The following is a 20,784-nucleotide window of genomic DNA, read 5'->3' on the forward strand; positions in this document are numbered from 1 at the left end:
AGTTTGTCCTTAGGGGGTGCATATTACCCCCTCTCCCCCTATTGAAAAATCCCCTCATATCTCATATCCCTTGCTGAGAAACTGCTATTTGAGTTCCTCTCCCGGGGAGACAGGCCACCCAGAAATAACTTACTTGATTGCGATGTATCGCCACACGGCCAGCAACACCGTCAGCAGGATCGAGATGGTGTGCAGTATCTGGGTGAAGTGCATGTGGAACATCAGATAGACCGCCCACGAGTACGGGTAGTCCTGGCGGTCTGAAAAGAGGGGGGGGGGGATTAAAACTTAACTGGGCGTATTTCATTTTTCGAAATCGATAATGAATAATCTAAATAAGAAAGGAGTAACTACAACGAGGGTCGACATTTTGCTATTTCTAACTCCATTGCAACGTCACGTAGTAATCACGGAGTGGCAAATGAAAAGTTAGTTTTTCGTAGCCCCTTCTTGTAGCAAATTCATTTATGCTTCGTATGAGTAATAACATTAAAGATTTAGAATGGTTTTGATACTTGATAAGAAACATACTTCGAGAAAAAAAAATTGTGTGACGTTGCAACGATGGTCAATTGTGGTGTTCTTTTATAATTGAAAAAGAGGGGCTGTCAAATTTTGGTGAAAATTAGAGTTTTTTGTTGAAAGTATAAAATTTAGACGATTGTTTCTGGAGCTCAAGCAGAGAAGGCCGATTTTGAAATTGAGCAGTTTTCAACGAATCCAGCTGATATTTTGCATTTTTTTTTTCAAACTTTGTGGTGATTTTCTCTATGACCAACTCTGGGAATGGTCCAATTTACAATGTTAAAAATTGAAACAGTTTGCTGATCTTATCGAATACTCAATAAAACGTTCTTTTGAAATGTTTAAAATATTTTTTGCTTCAGAAGAATCAGAAAATTTTACTAATATTTATTTTTTAGCATTGAAAATTGGATCATAAGTTGCTGAGGTATTAAAATTAGCAAATGTGTGGCTTTTTGGGTTAGACTTTGAAAACTTAAATTTTCATTTTAGTATTTCTTTTATTCGCTGTATCTCATTATCCATAGGTCCAATCTGCAATGTTTCTTAGACGCAATTTTCGGAAATTTTCTGAACCTTTCGAAAACAATATTAATAGCTACTCTTAAGCACTTGGTGGCCATACAGCAATTCAAGCAAAACAATGTAAATGGACCGAAGCTGAAGTGCAAACAAAGAGTCTATCCTGCTCACGTCAGTTGATGTTTACATTAGGAACGAGCAGAATAGACTTATTGTTTACACTTCGGCTTCGGCCCTGTTGCAATGTTTTGCTAGAATTCCCCACGAAAACAGCATGATTCGAAAAAAAATTCTCCGATCGAGCCCAAAATTTTTCTGGGGGTTCCTTGGTCGAAATAATTAGACCCGTTTTTTTTTCAGCCTCAGCTCGTACAGTACAGCCGTACAAATTCGGTCGACGAAGTGCTAAATTATTGTAATTTTTTAAGCCATAAATCAATATTAGAATGATTGATTTCACTTGCATTACGTGCATAAGTAGCATGGGCATCATTTAGTCATTCATTTATGAGTTTTAAACATAATAAAACATTTGTTGCATATCTAAACAAAAAACCCGTAATATGCGAGAAAGACTGTAACATGTGAAAGGCGCACACACACTGTCATAGTTTGAAGAAGTGTCAAATGTGCTGTTTATACATCCATTCTCTTCGAGATGGACGAAGTCACTTTAATTAACAATTCAAGTGATTTGGTGGCAGTTAAGTGATTGTTTTTGCAACGGGATTGTGGCCAATAAAAACATATTGCCGGTGGTTGGAGATTCGGGGGACGGCTCTCATTCGTGTGCTGAGCGATGAACGCCGTGACGCTGAGTGTCAAGAAAAAATCAAATAAAAAAATCGCTCTACTGCATTGCCTTGGCGTTCTCGATTTGCGAGATTCCTACTCAAAACTAGGTGTTCGAAGGCTTGATTGTTGAGGCAATTGCAAACCTCTTTTTACACCTTAGCTTCCATCCACCCCGGGATTCGAACTGACGACCTTTGGATTGTTAGTCCAACTGCCTACCAGCGACTCCACCGAGACAGGACCCAGGGAGACGACTCCTACATCTGGACTGAGCTATCGACCTAACCTCTAGGTTAGACCGGGGCCAACATTTACTTCCCCATCCGACGGAAGGCGTGATCAGACAAATCTCGTCTCGAAAAATGCCATCGAGACCGTCTGGGATCGAACCCAAGCCGACTGGGTGAGAGGCAATCACGCTTACCCCTACACCACGGTTCCCGGTGTGTGTCAAGATTTTTAAGAAGCGGTAAGCAAAAGTGCTGAAAATTTTGGACCTAATGGGCAACTAGCCCATAGACCCAAAATAGATACTAGGCCCAAAATAGGGACAAATACCCTACGACGCACCACGCGCAAAAATGAAAAAATGACGAAAACGGGAAAAACATGACTTTTTTCACTAAAACTGCGATAACTGCGATAAATTAAAGCGATGACCTATACTGCCCATTTTCGCATAAATGTCCCATATGGGTAATTCTCTACCAACTCACACGAAATCGGGAAAAATTGCCCCGACCCCTCTTCGATTTGCGTGAAACTTTGTCCTAAGGGGTAACTTTTGTCCCTGATCACGAATCCGAGGTCCGTTTTTTGATATCTCGTGACGGAGGGGCGGTACGACCCCTTCCATTTTGGACATGCGAAAAAGAGGTTTTTCAATAATTTGCAGCCTGAAACGGTGATGAGATAGAAATTTGGTGTCAAAGGGACTTTTATGTAAAATTAGACGCCCGATTTGATTGCGTACTCAGAATTCCGAAAAAACGTATTTTTCATCGAAAAAAACACTAAAAAAGTTTTGAAAATTCTCCCATTTTACGTTACTTGACTGTAAAAATTTTTGGAACATGTCATTTTATGGGAAATTTAATGTACTTTTTGAATCTACATTGACCCAGAAGGGTCATTTTTTCATTTAGAACAAAATTTTTCATTTTAAAATTTCGTGTTTTTTCTAACTTTGCCGGGTTATTTTTTAGAGTGTAACAATGTTCTACAAAGTTGTAGAGCAGACAATTACAAAAAATATATAGACATAAGGGGTTTGCTTATAAATATCACGAGTTATCGCGATTTTACGAAAAAAATTTTTTGAAAAAGTTACTTTTTGCGTTTCTCTTTGTTTTGTCGTCCGTGTCTGTCGCGGGTGACCATGTACGGCCATGGTCGATGACGACCAACTTTTTTAAAACTTTTTTTCGTAAAATCGCGATAACTCGTGATAATTAGCAGCAAACCCCTTATGTCTATATATCAAAATTTTTGTAATTGTCTGCTCTACAACTTTGTAGAACATTGTTACACTCTAAAAAATAACCCTGCAAAGTTAGAAAAAACAAGAAATTTTAAAATGAAAAATTTTGTTCTAAATGAAAAAATGACCCTTCTGGGTCAATGTAGATTCGAAAAGTACATTAAATTTCCTTTAAAATGACATGTTCCAAAAAATTTTACAGTCGAGTAACGGAAAATGAGAGAATTTTTAAAACTTTTTAAGTGTTTTTTTCGATGAAAAATACGTTTTTTCGAAATTCTGAGTACGCCATCAAATCGGGCGTCTAATTTTACATAAAAGTCCCTTTGACACCAAATTTCTATCTCATCACCGTTTCAGGCTGCAAATTATTGAAAAACACCTCTTTTTTCGCATGTCCAAAAATGGAAGGGGTCGTACCGCCCCTCCGTCACGAGATATCAAAAAACGGACCTCGGATTCGTGATCAAGGACAAAAGTTACCCCTTAGGACAAAGTTTCACGCAAATCGAAAAGGGGTCGGGGCAACTGCTGTGTGAGTTGGCGGAGAATTACCCATATGCATTTTTGTCGATTTTGACTTTGACATTTGAAACTTTTTCCTATTTTCCCTTAAAAGCCATCTTAAACTCTTTGATTTGCGTCCAAGACAGCTAAAATCGGTTAAAATGACGCGGAATTATGCTCTTTTTTTAAAATGTGGTTTTGCCATTTTTCGGACCAACCTAACTCGGCGTAGGTCACCCTAATGGCCAAACAAAAAAATACGGGTCTAATTATTTCGGCCAAGGAACCCCCAGATTTTTTTTCGAATCATGCTGTTTTCGGGGAGAATCGCTGCAGTATCAAAATGTCTGTGATGTCCTTTTCGATTAAAAATTCGAAATAAAAGAACCTTCAAAACTCTAATATGTTCAAATGTGGAACACATTGTGAATTTCTTATCTACTGAATAAAACCTTATGTAAGATATTGAATTTTTGTGAAGGTTATTTAAAAATAAGCAAAAGAAGTCCTCATAAATCATAAAATAAGAAGTCCGAACAAATCAAATCATTTAGGGAATTCCTTCAGTATATACAGATGTTCGAATATTCAAGCACAATTTCGTATGGAGAGCTGCCAAAGTTCTATGGAGACTTGTATGGGTGAACCAATAACATAAATTGATTCCTTCGGCCAAATACATAAGCCAAATACAAAAATACAAATAAAATTCATTTCCGGGAACTCGTAGAGAAATGCTGTACAAAAGCTGACAAATAAATTAAACCATTTTCTTGAAAATTGTTCCTATTTTCTCAAAACTTTGCTTGCTATTTTTCGTTGAAAATTCAATACTAAGGAAAACCTTGTGATGAAATCTTATTGAATTCCAGCATCTACAGTACATTTCAATTACTGTAAGAGGGAACTCAAACGAAATGATGACAACCTTGCAGCTCTTAGTGGAATGCAGTTTGTAAAGATATTTTATATGACATCAAACAAATATGTACCTACCACGCTGTAATGTGGGCAGCAGCTGCAAGATGAAGGATGCTATTGCATTTATGTACCACTGCTGAGTAGAAATTCCATTGAATGCCATAAAAATTCGACGTTGCAACATTCGCTTTTTTAATAAAAACAAATGTACACACGGAGGAATGCAAAAAAGTCAGTTTACTTTGAGAAAATTAGATTTACTCATTTTTCATTTTCTGTATGATTCAATAGAACAAGTATCTTTTTTTTAATTTATATTTCTTGCAAAATGAACCCAAAGTGTTGTGCAAAAGTACACATCAAATTTTCAATCATCCACTGATCAAAAAATTCAGTACACGTCAACGGAGTCAGTGGTCGTTCAATAAAGTTATGTACCGTCAGCAGGGGAGATTTGGGACTACAGTCTGAATAGAGAAGTCGTTTAAAGCCGATTCGCGTTTTTGAATACAGTTTTAAGAAAAACGCTGTATCGCAGACGGTAAATAAGCCGTAAGCAAACAATCTGTAAAAATTGATTCAAGTCGCAAAGAAGTGTATTAATGGCCGACGTCCAGTTTCACCTTAAAAGTTTTTAAATTGAAAATCGTCCATTTTGTCCCGATTCGCCCTAAAAGACTGCGACCCATTTTATTGCTCTGGTGCTCTGGATCTGCTCTAACCGAGACCAATCAATAAATCATGGCTCATTTAACTGCGGTTCAGCCCAAATGTCTCGAGTCACCGCAAGATGACGGTAGAGAGTAAGTATGAAAAAGTGACATCAGCAGCAAGCTTCCTGGCATGGCACCAATAAACCAACAAATTGAGCTCCGGAAATGTGAGGCTTTTTTCAGGTAAACAACGTGTGGGAGAGGTAAAACAAACAACTAAAAAACTGTAAACGGTTGAAAAAAAAATTATGTGAAATATTTTTTTCTGTATTCAATAACTAAAAAAAAGTAGATTTTCTGCAATTAACGCTCTAACGCCCAAAACTTTGAGATCGAATTTCAGAAAAAAGTTCCTTATCTTCCTGGTGAAGCACTGGTGCACCACTCCAAATTTTAAAATTTTGCGTGGATTCGATGTTTGTGGGCTAAAGCTTTTCCAGAGATATTGGACCAACATTTACCCGTTTACTATTTTTAAAACAGGTGAAAAGTTCTGGGCGTTAGAGTAAGTAAAAAAAGTAAATCTTTCCCAGTTCCTGAGGGGAACACCCTTGAAGAGTATCGGGGCCGGCATTTACAAAGCGGATTCAGTGGCAATTTCATTCTCAACTTAATGTTAACATGTTTTTAGGTTAATGTTAACATTCCATAGGTCGCCTCCCTAAGGTGTTGTGATAAGGTCCAGTTTGTGACGATACACTACCTTCCCTTTACTAAGCAATCGAATCCAGAAGGGAAAAGATCACCAGTTGTGTTGGTCCGAGCCGGGATTCGAACCCCGATCTACCGCTTACGAGGCGGAAGCGTTACCACTAGGCTACGTGGCTCGGTCCTGGGCGTTAGAGGGTGAAAATAAATTTCGACAGTTTTGCACAGTACTCACCTGGCAGTATCGAGTACATGTAGAACGCGAACGGGATGTACTCCATCATCACGAACATGTCGGTCACGGAGAGCCATTTCAGGATGCGGTTGATGGGGTTTTTGCACATCTCCTTGCGCGTCAGGACGACGATGTTCAGGATGTTGGCAATCGTGCCAAACACGCATATCTGTGAAATGGAATGACGCGGAAAACGGATCCAATTACCGTGGGCATGATTAGGCAAACAGTTTGCTGCCACATCCTCGTTTTGGGTTAGGTGGGGAGGTTCGCTTTGTCAAAAGGTTAAGGTTGCTGAAGTATCACGAACAAATGGTTGTTGATGTTGTTTATTATCTGCTAACAATAATGATAATTATGTGTGTTCGAAAGTAAAACAACAACAGGATTATACACGGAGAAAAAAGCGTTCCGAAAATCGTGAACAAATGTGCATGTTTTTGCGTAAAATATTTGTTCATGTAATCGTGAACTCGTGCACGATTGTATGAACAAAAAACTACGTTTTCATGAACAGAAGTGATAAAAATCATGAACTAAAGTTCACGATTGTAAAAAAGCGTTACGTTACGTTTTTAAACATAATAATTGAAGAAATACCGAATCGAAGAAGCCTGGAATATTTGAAGAACGAAGACAATCGAAGTTACATTTTAACAATTTGAGAAACGAAATACATTCTGGACTGAACATTCAAACTGAACAGTCGCATTTTAACTATACTCTGCTAAATTTCATGGTGTTAAGTGTGAATATAATGACCGTAAATGGTTTGATTTAATTCTTTTTGGTCTTTAAAAATAAAGGCAATCCCTAAGCCGCCGTCACAGTAAGTAACGGCTTCTTACCCAAATTATTAGTTAAAAACTGCATTTTGCCCTCTACGGCTGTTTGACATGCTTAAAACTATTAACACACAATCCAGAAAACTTTTAAATGGGTAATTCTCCGCCAACTCACACAGCAGTTGCCCCGACCCCTCTTCGATTTGCGTGAAACTTTGTCCTAAGGGGTATCTTTTGTCCCTGATCACGAATCCGAGGTCCGTTTTTTGATATCTCGTGACGGACCCCTTCCTTTTTTGAACATGCGAAAAAAGAGGTGTTTTTCAATAATTTGCAGCTTGAAACGGTGATGAGATAGAAATTTGGTGTCAAACGGACTTTTATATAAAATTAGACGCCCGATTTGATGGCGTACTCAGAATTCCGAAAAAACGTATTTTTTATCGAAAAAAACACTAAAAAAGTTTTAAAAATTCTCCCATTTTCCGTTACTCGACTGTAAAAATTTTTGGAACATGTCATTTTATGGGAAATTTAATGTACTTTTCGAATCTACATTGTCCCAGAAGGGTCATTTTTTCATTTAGAACAAAATTTTTCATTTTAAAATTTCGTGTTTTTTCTAACTTTGCCGGGTTATTTTTTAGAGTGTAACAATATTCTACAAAGTTGTAGAGCAGACAATTACAAAAATTTTGATATATAGACATAAGGAGTTTGCTTATAAACATCACGAGTTATCGCGATTTTACGAAAAAAAGTTTTGAAAAAGTTGGTCGTCATCGATCATGGCCGTTTATGGTCACCCGCGACAGACACGGACGACGAAAAAAGAGAAACGCAAAAAGTAACTTTTTCAAAACTTTTTTTCGTAAAATCGCGATAACTCGTGATGTTTACAAGCAAACCTTTTATGTCTATATATCAAAATTTTTGTAATTGTCTGCTCTATAACTTTGTACAACATTGTTACACTCTAAAAAATAACCCTGCAAAATTAGAAAAAACACGAAATTTTAAAATGAAAATTTTTGTTTTAAATGAAAAAATGACCCTTCTGGGACAATGTAGATTCGAAAAGTACATTAAATTTCCCATAAAATGACATGTTCCAAAAAATTTTACAGTTGAGTAACGGAAAATGGGAGAATTTTTAAAACTTTTTTAGTGTTTTTTTCGATGAAAAATACGTTTTTTCGGAATTCTGAGTACGCCATCAAATCGGGCGTCTAATTTTACATAAAAGTCCCTTTGACACCAAATTTCTATCTCATCACCGTTTCAGGCTGCAAATTATTGAAAAACACCTCTTTTTCGCATGTGCAAAATGGAAGGGTCGTACCGCCCTCCGTCACGAGATATCATAAAACGGACCTCAGATTCGTGATCAGGGACAAAAGTTACCCCTTAGGACAAAGTTTCACGCAAATCGAAGAGGGGTCGGGGCAACTTTTCCCGATTTCGTGTGAGTTGGTAGAGAATTACCCAAATAACATTTTTTATTACCTCCAAATCCTTTTTTCACCTTTAAAAAGTGTTCTTTAAATCGTGAACACATTCCCACGTTGTTCCCTGAAATCGTGAACAGTGTTCATGATTTCGATAACAAGCTAAGCGTTATGCTGCTGGCGTTACGATTTTTCGTGAACACCTGTTCACGATTTGCTTATTGTTCATGGAAATTGTTCATGGTACGTTTTCGTACCGTGGAATATCACCTTGTTCCAGATTTCGTGGCACATTGTTCACGATTTTCGGAACGTTTTTTTCTCCGTGTACTAATCCTACAGCATAAGTACTAAGCAAACACTTAATTAGTAGGGCACGGTGTGTTTTTTAGAACAAACTAATGATAAAAAATTCGGTATGTCTGATATTTGGCACCGTGAAAGAAGGGCCCGACATTTTGCGGTGTATACCGAAATATTTCGTCGGGGGGTCTAGAGTAACTTTTTTTTTGAAAATTATTTTTCGATTTTATGGGATATTTGTTCAAAAAAAATCACAGAAAATCGGTGCATTCATGTTGATATCACTCAAACTTCTTATGAATATGCCTTGGGGACTCTAACCAACTATATTTGACCTATATTTGACCTATATTTGACCTCCACAAAAAAAATCGAACCAAATTTAACAGATTTCTAGCTTTGTTTTAAATTACTCCAAAATCCAAGCTGGAAACCCCGATACAACCGAAAACAAATCTTTTCTTTTTTCAATTTGTCATGAAAATACAGCAACGTCAGCAACACATTGCCTGGATACGAATTTGAGCATTAAACAATGCAAAACATGGATTATTTATTAAATATGCTGTTTATTACCCAATACACGGAGAAAAAAGAGTTCCCAAAATCGTGAACAAGCGTTCATGAAATTCGGAACCACGAACAAAGTGTTCAAATTCCATGGTACGATTTTGAAAAACGTACCATGGAATTTGAACACTTTGTTCGTGGTTCCGAATTTCATGAACGCTTGTTCACGATTTTGGGAACTCTTTTTTCTCCGTGTAGGTTCCGAAAATTATTTTTTTGAATCCTCTGCCACATCACACTATTACATTTTAAAACATTTTAGAATCAATCACATTGTAGAGAACAGTTTTCTGAACAAGTTCCATAAAAAATTATAAGTTTTGGTTCAATATAAGCAGAGATAAGCCCAATTTCCTGAAATTAATAGTGCCTTTCTCCAAAATTTCTTAATTTAATTACCTTTCACATGATGGGCACTGCCTACTGAGTTTTGTAATGAATGCTATAGAATAATTTTCATGAATTTCGTAGAAACTTGATAATAAAATATTATCATCTTAAAAAATATCATAGTAGGCAGTGCCCATCATTTGAAAGGTAATTAAATTAAGAAATTTTTGAGAAAGGCACTATTAATTTCAGGAAATTGGGCATATCTCTGCTTATATTGAACCAAAACTGAAACTTTTTTTATGGAACTTGTTCAGAAAACTGTTCTCTACAATGCGATTGATTCTAAAATGTTTTAAAATGTAATGGTGTAACGTGGCAGAGGATTGAAAAAATAATTTTCAGAACCTTTTGGGTAATAAACAGCTTATAAATAAATAATCTATGTTTTTCATTTTTTAATGCTCATTTTTGTATCCGGGCAATGTGATGCTGTAATTTCATGCCAAATTGAAAAAAAGAAAAGATTTATTTTCGGTTGTATCGGGGTTTCCAGCTTGGATTTTGGAGTAATTTCAAAGAAAGCAAGAAATCTGGTAAATTTTGTTAGATTTTTTTTGGTGGAGGTCAAATATGGGTCAAATATAGTTGGTTAGAGTCCCCAAGGCATATTCATAAGAAGTTTGAGTGATATCAACATGAGTGCACCGATTTTCTGTGATTTTTTTCAATAAATATCTCATTCAATCGAAAAATAATCTTCAAAAAAGAAGTTGCTCTAGACCCCCCGATGAAATATTTCGGTATACACCACAAAATGTCGGGAAAGAGCCCTTCTTTCACGGTGCTAAATATAAGACATACCGTAAACCGGGGTGACTTTGATAGGATTTCAATTTGTTTTCAGAATATTTTCTAACAGGTAAGGTTTTTCTCAAGATTATTATTTTTAAAACATGTACTGGGGTAGGCCACACAAAGTCCATGCACTACTTTGGAAAAAAAGTTTTTTTTAATAATGTTTAGATAAATAGTTACGTTACAAAATCTTAGTTTAAATTCCGGGGTGACATTGATAGTCATAGTTTTTCTTGTTAAAATCATCTTTAAGATGTGCAAACTTTATAAGTACGCTAAATGTACCATCACTAAAGTAGCTGATATAGTTTTTAAGAAAAAAATCAATGTTTATATTTAGTTAACTAAGTGTATAAGCTTTTTAAAAAATACATATAAATTTTAGGTAAAATTGTTAAAAAGTCGGAATTTTGCCTGAAATTTGTTACAACTAGTTTTGTTTGTAAAATTATCGATTTATATTGCATTTTATACTGAATTCGAAGCACGAATCACAAGTTTTCACGTTTTACATGAAATTTGTTCAACTGAAATTGCCTATAAATTTGGAGATTTTTTTTAATTGTGTTTCAAAAACACATATTATTTATTATTTACAAACTTATTTAACCTTCTCCTAGTGGAAAAGAATCCGAAAATGCATTCCGTTTTGCCGATTAAAAATCATGTTCATTGAGAAAATCATGACACTTTGAGAAGTTTAAAATAATGACTTTCATCAACATTTTCTTAACTATAGTTAACTAACTTTTTAAACTTTTCAAAATTTTATGAAAAGTTCTTCTTGAGGTACTTTGAACACTTCTCTACCACGGTCAGTATGTTTCTAAACCATTCCTTACGTATTTTAATTGTACTCTTCATTTTGCGGAAAAATCGCAAACCTATCAAAGTCACCCCGGCTATCAAAGTCACCCCGTTTTACGGTAGTTGAAGAAACGAAGGATTAGGTTGATTAGAAGTCTGGGTTTCGTCCATAGATTGCAGCTTCAACAAAGGATGCTCGTGATCCCATAGATAACAGGTTCAATAAAATTCAATTCCCAGTGAAAAGCAGGACTTCGAGCGAACACATCGTCCAGCATTTTGAGCTGGTAAGATTTGAAACTCAGAGCTTCCCTAATTTATGCAGCTTTTCTGTAATGCCTTTTCACACAAAATGCAATTTGATCGCTCTTTGTTCTGCGCTTAATTCAAATTGAGAGTTTTTCACCTCTCCTAGCTAACTCAGTGTATGTATGTGTAATGTTCAGATTTTTACAAATTTGCCATTTAAAATAAATAATCTATTAAAGCAAATTACTGCACAAATAGTACGAAAAAGGAGATACAAAGTTACTTTTATCACAAAGAAACAAAATCATGCTAAATTACATAGCTTCTCGTGCACATAAAAGGAGCATAAGAAAACATGTAATACGCCTTCATTTAAAAAGTAATTTGCTTTAAAAAAGAGGTAACGCGTGATACTGAGTTTAAAAGTTGCCATTTCTGTTGAAGTTAGATAAACCGTGGAGGCAATGTTGTGCAATGTAATTCATGACAAACAACCCCCCCACAAGTCAACTCACCACAAGCGCAATGTACCCGTGCAGGATCTTGTAGTCCATCAACAGGTCCCGCACGAGGCCCTTGCAGTAATCGCTGCAGTTGCCGTGCTCATCCGGGCCGGAATCGCCGCCTCCCCAGTCATCCTCGATGGCCGGCGCGGTCGTACGGTTGACCCGGTTCAGCGACTGAAACAGCTTCTCCAGGAAGTCGTTCACGTACTCGTGGGTGATATTGTGCTCGGAAATGTTCTGGAACTCGAACGCCCGCCGGTATAGCTTGGTGGGGCCGTTCATCGTGGAGGGGCTGGTGGTGGTCGAGTTGGCGTCTAGGATGGCGAACAGGCGTCGCCGGAATTCGGTAGTGTTGAGGATCAGGGTGGTAGAGGAATCGTTGTGGTAGATATAGTGAAACCATTCCAGAACGCGTTCCTCAGCGCTTAGCATCGTAGTCCTACGGCGGCAGTGGCGGCGGCAGAGACTGATGATGATGACGCTATGACGTCCTCAACAATAACTCCCAGTCCTACGGATGGCCAAGCAATCAACGGGAATGCAGCATGCTCGAACATTGTGGCATTGTTCTGTGGTGGGAAGAAAAAAGAGAAATGGTGGTAGACGATAAGTGACCCGTTGCTACAACCTTGGCAAAGCGTTCGAAAACAAACGAAGGATTTTCTTTCGCGGTAGTTCGATGCATTCTAAATCGGCTTTGGCGATGCAACACAATCGCATGAGAACTTGTTTTGCAGTTTTTGTCAACAAAAAATGTATAAAGGAATAGATAGAATTGGCCATCACCATATTACTGATGAGAGTGAATTACAGCCGCTAAATTGCTACCGTCAACTGGGGTAAATCGGTACTACAGTCTGAATAGGGGCAGCATGTTTTAGGGCACTTGAAAACTTCATATTTGGGAATGAATGAACACATTTTGTTGCTCTGAATCTGGTCTAACCGAAACCACTTCAAAAAAACAAAATATTAGGCTGCATCATTGCTAAAACTGCTGTCCCAATTCGCCCCATGTGTCCCGATTCGCCCCAGATGAATTTATTTTTCCTTCAAATTGTTGTCAACACGGCTCTAGATCACTCTCGAAGAGCAGTGAGCAGAACCTCTCTCAATTTTGTGGAAAACTGTGGAACTATTGTGTACATCATCTTTACAAATGCTTTAGCATTTTGCAAAACTCTTGCGTTAAAAGTTAAAAAAATAGATAAATTATTGATTATTTATAAGTACCAAAAATTTCACAAAACAAATAGGAAGATATTTAGTTAACATGTAAATTGCATATGGGTAAGTTGCCCCGACTCCTCTTCAATTTCATTGAAACTTTGCTCGATTGGGTAATAGGATGTAACAAAATTGACTTTTTGGTGGGCATTCAGGGGTTTGTTCCGGTGGGCATACTGAGCAGAAATCCCAAATATGAGCTTGATTGGACGTAACAGGAGCTAGCGCTCCGCCCTTCCATTTTAAATGGGATTTAACCCGTAAAAAAAGATTTTTTCAAAAATGTCACTTTTTGAGGCATTTTGGTCATTAAAGCATTTATTTTCAACATCACTGACGTGTAGGCCAGATCCTTGCGCATCTTTTGGTATAAATAACATTGAAATTTGGAGCATCCTGGAGCTCGGTACAGACCTTCAAAGTTTGGCATTTTTTCGAAAAATCGGTCCCGACAAAAAGATATGCGTCGCACCTCGCGACGCCTGAGACGCCATTTGATTTTGCTGGGACCGATTTTTCGAAAAAAAATGCCAAACTTTGAAGGTTTGTACCGAGCTCCAGGATGCTCCAAACTTCAATGATATATATATACCAAAAGATGCGCAAGGATCTACCCTACACGCCAGTGATGTTTTTGGTAAACGCATTGGTGGCCAAAATGCCTCAAAAATTTACATTTTTGAAAAAATCTTTTTTACGGGTTAAATCTCATTTAAAATTGAAGGGCGGAGCGCCAGCTCCTGTTACGTCCAATCAAGCTCATTGTTTAGATTTGGGCTCAGTATGCCCACCGGAACAAACCTCTGAATGCCCGCCAAAAAGTCATTTTTGTTACACTCTATTGGGTAACTAAAGCGTCCCTGATCGCGAATCCTAGGTCCTTTTTCGGAACTATTGAAAACTATTCATTATACATTGTAGAATGCTTAGTTATGCACTTTTTAATCAAATAATTACATTTTAATCATTTTACAAATTTCATGAAAAACACCCAGGAAATTTTGTTTCAAACGGTTTGATTTTATTCTAGAACAACTCTATTCGTGTTCAATAAACATCACAACGCTCTTCAATTAAAATTAGAAATGAATGAGTTTTAATTGCTTGGTAACCTTATTTTTGTGCTTTTTTCTTATAACTGGTCATCAAATCCTTTACAAAATCTGTAGAAAATGTAAGCATTCCATGGCAATATTGTACGTTTTAAAAAACCGAAATTGTGCGTGGAAAAAGCCAACAAATCACAAACAAACACATCGCATTCTTTTAGCCAAAGTCAGAAACATTCAGGCGCTCCGTTGGGTGGAGAAAATCTCTTCTCTGGAACTGGAAAAAAAATAAATGAAATGGTTACGTTTTCTACCAGCAAATGATTCTGAAGGCTGACACACGTACGCTGAAATAAAAAAAAAGTACCAAATTCCTAAATTCTAGGAATTTTGCCACTTTTCCTTATTTAGTAATCGGATTTTTTGGATTACTTAATAAGGAAAGGAGGCAAAATTCCTAGAATTTAGGAATTTGGTACTTTTTTTTATTCCAGTGTAGCATTATGTTTTGCCTTCCTCACTGAGGTAAGGCTATAATCCTGCTCTAAAATTGAACTTTTTATTTAAAGCTCGAAAACCCACCTTGATGTATACATATCGACTCAGAATCGAAAACTGAACAAATGTCTGTGTGTATGTGTGTGTGTGTGTGTGTGTATGTGTGTGTGTATGTGTGTGTGTATGTGTGTGTGTATGTGACCAATAATGTCACGCAGTTTTCTCAGCACTGGCTGAACCGATTTTGACCAAACCAGTTGCATTCGACTTGGTTTAGGGTCCCATACGGTGCTATTGAATTGTTTGAAGTTTCGATAAGTAGTTCAAAAGTTATGTATAAAAATGTGTTTTCGCATATTTTTGGAAGTTAAATAAATGGCAGTAAACTGAACCAAACATCATCATGTTATACATCGTTAGTAAGGTAATTGAAAGACCTTTCCAACGAGTCTAAAACATTGATAATCTGGCAACCCTGTCTCGAGTTCTTACCACTTTAGTGATATTTATGTACTTTTTTGTAGCTGGATCTCACTTAAATGTATGTAAACAATGTCCGGATCCATCATCCGACCCATTGTTGGTTAGGTAATCGAAAGACCTTTCCAAAGAGTCCAAAACATTGATAATCTGGCAACCCTGTCTTAAGTTCTGACCACTTAAGTGATATTTATGTCTTTTTTTTGTAGCCGGATCTCACTTAAATGTATGTAAACAATGTCCGGATCTATCATCCGACCCATCGTTGGTAAGGTAATCGAAAGACCTTTCCAACGAGTCTAAAACATTGAAGATCTGGCAACCCTGTCTTGAGTTCTGACCACTTAAGTGATATTTATGTACTTTTTTTGTAGCCGGATCTCACTTAAATGTATGTAAACAATGTTCGGATCTATCATCCGACCCATCGTTGGTAAGGTAATCGAAAGACCTTTCCAACGTGTCTAAAACATTGAAGATCTGGCAACCCTGTCTCGAGTTCTTACCACTTTAGTGTAGAGAGCCTGGAGATTATTAGAGAACGGACATCTCAAACCAAAAGTACCAATCGAAGCACGAGAACTGTCAAACGGAGGTACCAATCGAGCAAAATCCTTTGTCTTATGCTCGATTGGTACCTCCGTTTGACAGTTGTCGTGCTTCGATTGGTACTTTTGGTTTGAGATGTCCGTTCTCTAATAAGCTCCAGGCTCTCTACTTTAGTGATATTTATGTACTTTTTTTGTAGCCGGATCTCACTTAAATGTATGTAAACAATGTCCGGATCCATCATCCGATCCATCATTGGTAAGGTAATCGAAAGACCTTTCCAACGAGTCTAAAACATTGAAGATCTGGCAACCATGTCTCGAGTTCTTACCACTTTAGTGATATTTATGTACTTTTTTTGTAGCCGGATCTCACTTAAATGTATGTAAACAATGTCCGGATCCATCATCCGATCCATCATTGGTAAGGTAATCGAAAGACCTTTCCAACGAGTCTAAAACATTGAAGATCTGGCAACCCTGTCTTGAGTTCTGACCACTTAAGTGATATTTATGTACTTTTTTTGTAGCCGGATCTCACTTAAATGTATGTAAATAATGTCCGGATCAATCATCCGATCCATCGTTGGTAAGGTAATCGAAAGACCTGTCTCGAGTTCTGACCACTTAAGTGATATTTATGTACTTTTTTTGTAGCCGGATCTCACTTAAATGTATGTAAACAATGTCCGGATCTATCATCCGACCCATCGTTGGTAAGGTAATCGAAAGACCTTTCCAACGAGTCTAAAACATTGAAGATCTGGCAACCCTGTCTCGAGTTCTTACCACTTAAGGGTGCACAGCAACCAAGGAAGTTGTTGTCTTCTTATTCCAAAATTGTCAAACTTACGGACCCAATCCTGCAAGAATCTGGTTGTAAAAATAGTCAAACTTTGTTGTAAATAACTACGAAGACAGTAATTTAGGGGATGAATAAAAAATTATATCGATAGTTCCCGTAGTATTGAAGATACTAAAATGTCTGTAACAGAAATCTGGGTGCAAAAGCTATAGTTGATGTGTACCGTTAAGTGATATTTATGTACTTTTTTTGTAGCCGGATCTCACTTAAATGTATGTAAACAATGTCCGGATCTATCATCCGACCCATCGTTGGTAAGGTAATCGAAAGACCTTTCCAACGAGTCTAAAACATTGAAGATCTGGCAACCCTGTCTCGAGTTCTTACCACTTTAGTGATATTTATGTACTTTTTTTGTAGCCGGATCTCACTTAAATGTATGTAAACAATGTCCGGATCCATCATCCGATCCATCATTGGTAAGGTAATCGAAAGACCTTTCCAACGAGTCTAAAACATTGAAGATCTGGCAACCATGTCTCGAGTTCTTACCACTTTAGTGATATTTATGTACATTTTTTGTAGCCGGATCTCACTTAAATGTATGTAAACGATGTCCGGATCCATCATCCGACCCATCGTTAGTTAGGTAATCGAAAGACCTTTCCAACGAGTCTAAAACATTGAAGATCTGGCAACCCTGTCTTGAGTTCTGACCACTTAAGTGATATTTATGTACTTTTTTTGTAGCCGGATCTCACTTAAATGTATGTAAACAATGTCCGGATCTATCATCCGACCCATCGTTGGTAAGGTAATCGAAAGACCTTTCCAACGAGTCTAAAACATTGAAGATCTGGCAACCCTGTCTCGAGTTCTTACCACTTTAGTGATATTTATGTACTTTTTTGTAACCGGATCTCACTTAAATGTATGTAAACAATGTCCGGATCCATCATCCGACCCATCGTTAGTTAGGTAATCGAAAGACCTTTCCAACGAGTCTAAAACATTGAAGATCTGACAACCCTGTCTCGAGTTCTGACCACTTAAGTGATAATTATGAGCCCTTGAGTGATATGTGTGTTTTTTGTATTCCGGAACTTAACGAAATTAGACGAAATTTGTGTCCAAACCCATCATATTACATATCACCCATTTTTTGGAAAAGAGTGAGGAAGGCACCAACCACATAGGTGGATTTAGTTAGTTTTTTCTTTTGGGATTATTAGGGTTGGTTGTATCTCTTTTTTTAACCCCGGAATAATGCAATTATTAATAAAACGTGTACATTTTACCACGGCGAAAAAAACCACGATTTATCACGTAATGATATTCTCATCTATCGGAAGCATTGAATTGTGTGTGGTTCCAGTTCCATTTTTGCGGTCAATGTGCATCACAACGATTGCATAATTGGCGGTTTTCAAAAGGTGTAATTAAATAATGTGGTAAAAAACAACCGTACTGAACAAGGCAATTGAGTGTTAATTCAATTCATTTGACTTCTGTTGTTATTATTTCCGCAGGATATAGATATAGATTTAAATTCAATTGAATAAAGATTATCAAAAATCAAACCATCCACATTAACGACCCCCGGGTCTTTTGTGGTCTCTATTGCAAGTTTCTGCTCGAACCTAGGAGTCCGAAGGCTTGAATGGGGAGAGCACCCAAACCTCTTTCTACTCCAAGGAACCTTCCACCCCAGTGTTTGAACTGACGACCTTTGGATTGCGAGTCCAACCGCCGCCAGCGATTCCACCGGAGTAGGCTTGGTTTGGTGTGTTGTTTGTACTTATGGCATGGAGACGACTCCTACACCTGGAATGACTTAACGGCCTAACAACCAAGGCCGGGACCGACATTTTACTTCCTCATCCGATGGAAGGTTGCAGCAGATGGGAATCGAACCCAGAATCATCCGCTTACAGCGCGGACAGCGTAACCATTCGGCCACGCACTGCCAGAATAAAGATTAATTTATGTATAATTAAATAAAGGGAGAACAGTACTGTTTGTTGGCAAAAAGTTTTATATTTACCAAGCAAATTGCCGTTGTTTTGTTCTATAAAAAAAAATAAAGTTGCATTCTGCAAAACTTATCAAAAAAACTGAATACAGTAAATATATACGAGTCTTAATTTAAGGCTAACTTAACTTGTATGCCATCGTATGAATCTTCAGCATGTGATGTGTAAGGGCTCGTCCATAAACCTCGTGGCCTCACACAGAATATCACTCGCATTCGCATTCGCATGGAGATGGTGTTCTTAGCGGGTTGCAGACTGGATTTCGTCATGTATATGTGATGATTGCCCAGTCCAGGTTGCTTAGAAATTGGTAACCCGAGCAGACGGAAATAACTTGGGAATAACATTTTTTGATATTTGAAAATACTAGGCCAATAACATTTTATGTTTTTTATAACAGAATTTTTTATTCGTCGTTATGATTTTTTTTGTTATTGGATTGTTATTGTAATAACAGACTAATAAAATTTTTAGTTATTCTTCGAACAAATCTTTGTTATAATTTTTTGTTATTTTAACAACTGATCCGATCATCCCAATAACAGTTGGAGTTATTCTTCCATAACAAAAAAAATGATTCCCAAGTTGTTTTAGCTTTCAACCAATAACTGACCGATAACAAATTTTGTTATGATTACTTACACTATTATTAAACTCTTATTCAAAAATGGATTTTCAAGAAGAATCCATATTATTTTCTGTTATTTTAACAATATTTGTTATTGAAATGGCATGAATGTTGTTATTATCGTCTGCCCGTAAACAGGGAATTACAATCAATTCTACCAGAACAAGACATGCAGCACCATGAAAGCCATCCATTACCGGCCGCTTACATCTCCACCATTCACTGGGTCAGGAATAAGGCTTAGGCGCAAGGGGAATGTTGATGCTTGACTTACTTAGAAAAAGGTAGCAAAACCGCAGGCTCTTTCTTCCAGCCCTATTGTGGAACTCGATCAAGTTGACCATTTCACAAAATTTGATCGAATTTAAACAACAAGGTTGTGTAAGAGTCGCGTGGAGTTGGGGGTTGTGATGGGGGGATTCACCATAAGCAAGCGGTCGTAACCAGTGGCATAAATGAGATTATCGGATAAACTATTATTCTCAAGGCAAGCAATCGGCTGCTATTGAAACAATTCCCGTTTAGTGAACGTGTGGAATTAATATGTTTTAACGACTGAAAATTTATTCTCAAGGTAAGCAACTATATGTTGCTGTGGATACAGTTTTTACAAAGTTTGTGTGTTTGTGCGTGTGTTTTTTTTTATTCCGACGCGAGAAATTGTTGATGATCCACTATTAGACAGCCGCCTTTGGAAATAAAGGATCATATTCAACCTTTTTGACGAAAACTACAGACTTTTTGAAAACCCGAATATATAGAATCAATCCACTGGCACAGTTGACAAACGAAAGAACGACAAAAAACTAAAACTAACTCAATCCACCTATGTGCTTCGTGCCTTCCTCACTCTTTACTAAAAGATTCTCATAGATCTTTACAATCAAAGACTCGTTGGAATGGTCTTTCAGTTACCTAACCAACGATGGGTCGGGTGACGGATCCAGACATCGTTTACATACAAATATCACTGAAGTGGTCATAACTTGAAACAGGGTTGCCAGATCTTCAATGTTTTGGACACATCGCAATGTTCTTTCAATTACCTAACCAACAATATATAACATGGTGATATTTGGTACGATTTCAGGTAATTTATCTAACATCCGGATATATGTGAAAACACATTTTTATACATAACTTTTGAACTACTTATCAAAAATTTATATTTTGTTGAAACTCGATCTATCTATCTATCTTATGCACGAACCCCTCAATGCAGCTTAAATTTTGTTAATCATGTAATCACACAGAATATCACTCGAACAACCCGAGCAGACGGAAATAACGTGGGAATATCATTTTTTGATATGG

General features: G+C 37.2%; 1 protein-coding gene across 1 annotated transcript in view; it reads right to left on the reverse strand.

The window, feature by feature from the left end:
• Nucleotides 1–12,769, reverse strand: part of LOC6038385 (G-protein coupled receptor daf-37) — a 30,414-nt gene extending 17,645 nt beyond the window's left edge. The window contains exons 1-3 of the mRNA XM_038265250.1: nt 12,212–12,769; nt 6,347–6,515; nt 134–260 (exon numbers count right to left, since the gene is read on the reverse strand). Of these exons, the coding sequence (XP_038121178.1) occupies nt 134–260; nt 6,347–6,515; nt 12,212–12,634 (719 nt within the window). The 5' untranslated portion in view covers nt 12,635–12,769. The remainder of the gene's footprint in view (nt 1–133; nt 261–6,346; nt 6,516–12,211) is intronic.
• Between the last annotated feature and the right edge of the window lie 8,015 nt (nt 12,770–20,784).

Source organism: Culex quinquefasciatus, chromosome 3 (genome assembly GCF_015732765.1).
Source record: "Culex quinquefasciatus strain JHB chromosome 3, VPISU_Cqui_1.0_pri_paternal, whole genome shotgun sequence".
NCBI classification, from domain to species: Eukaryota; Metazoa; Arthropoda; class Insecta; order Diptera; family Culicidae; genus Culex; species Culex quinquefasciatus.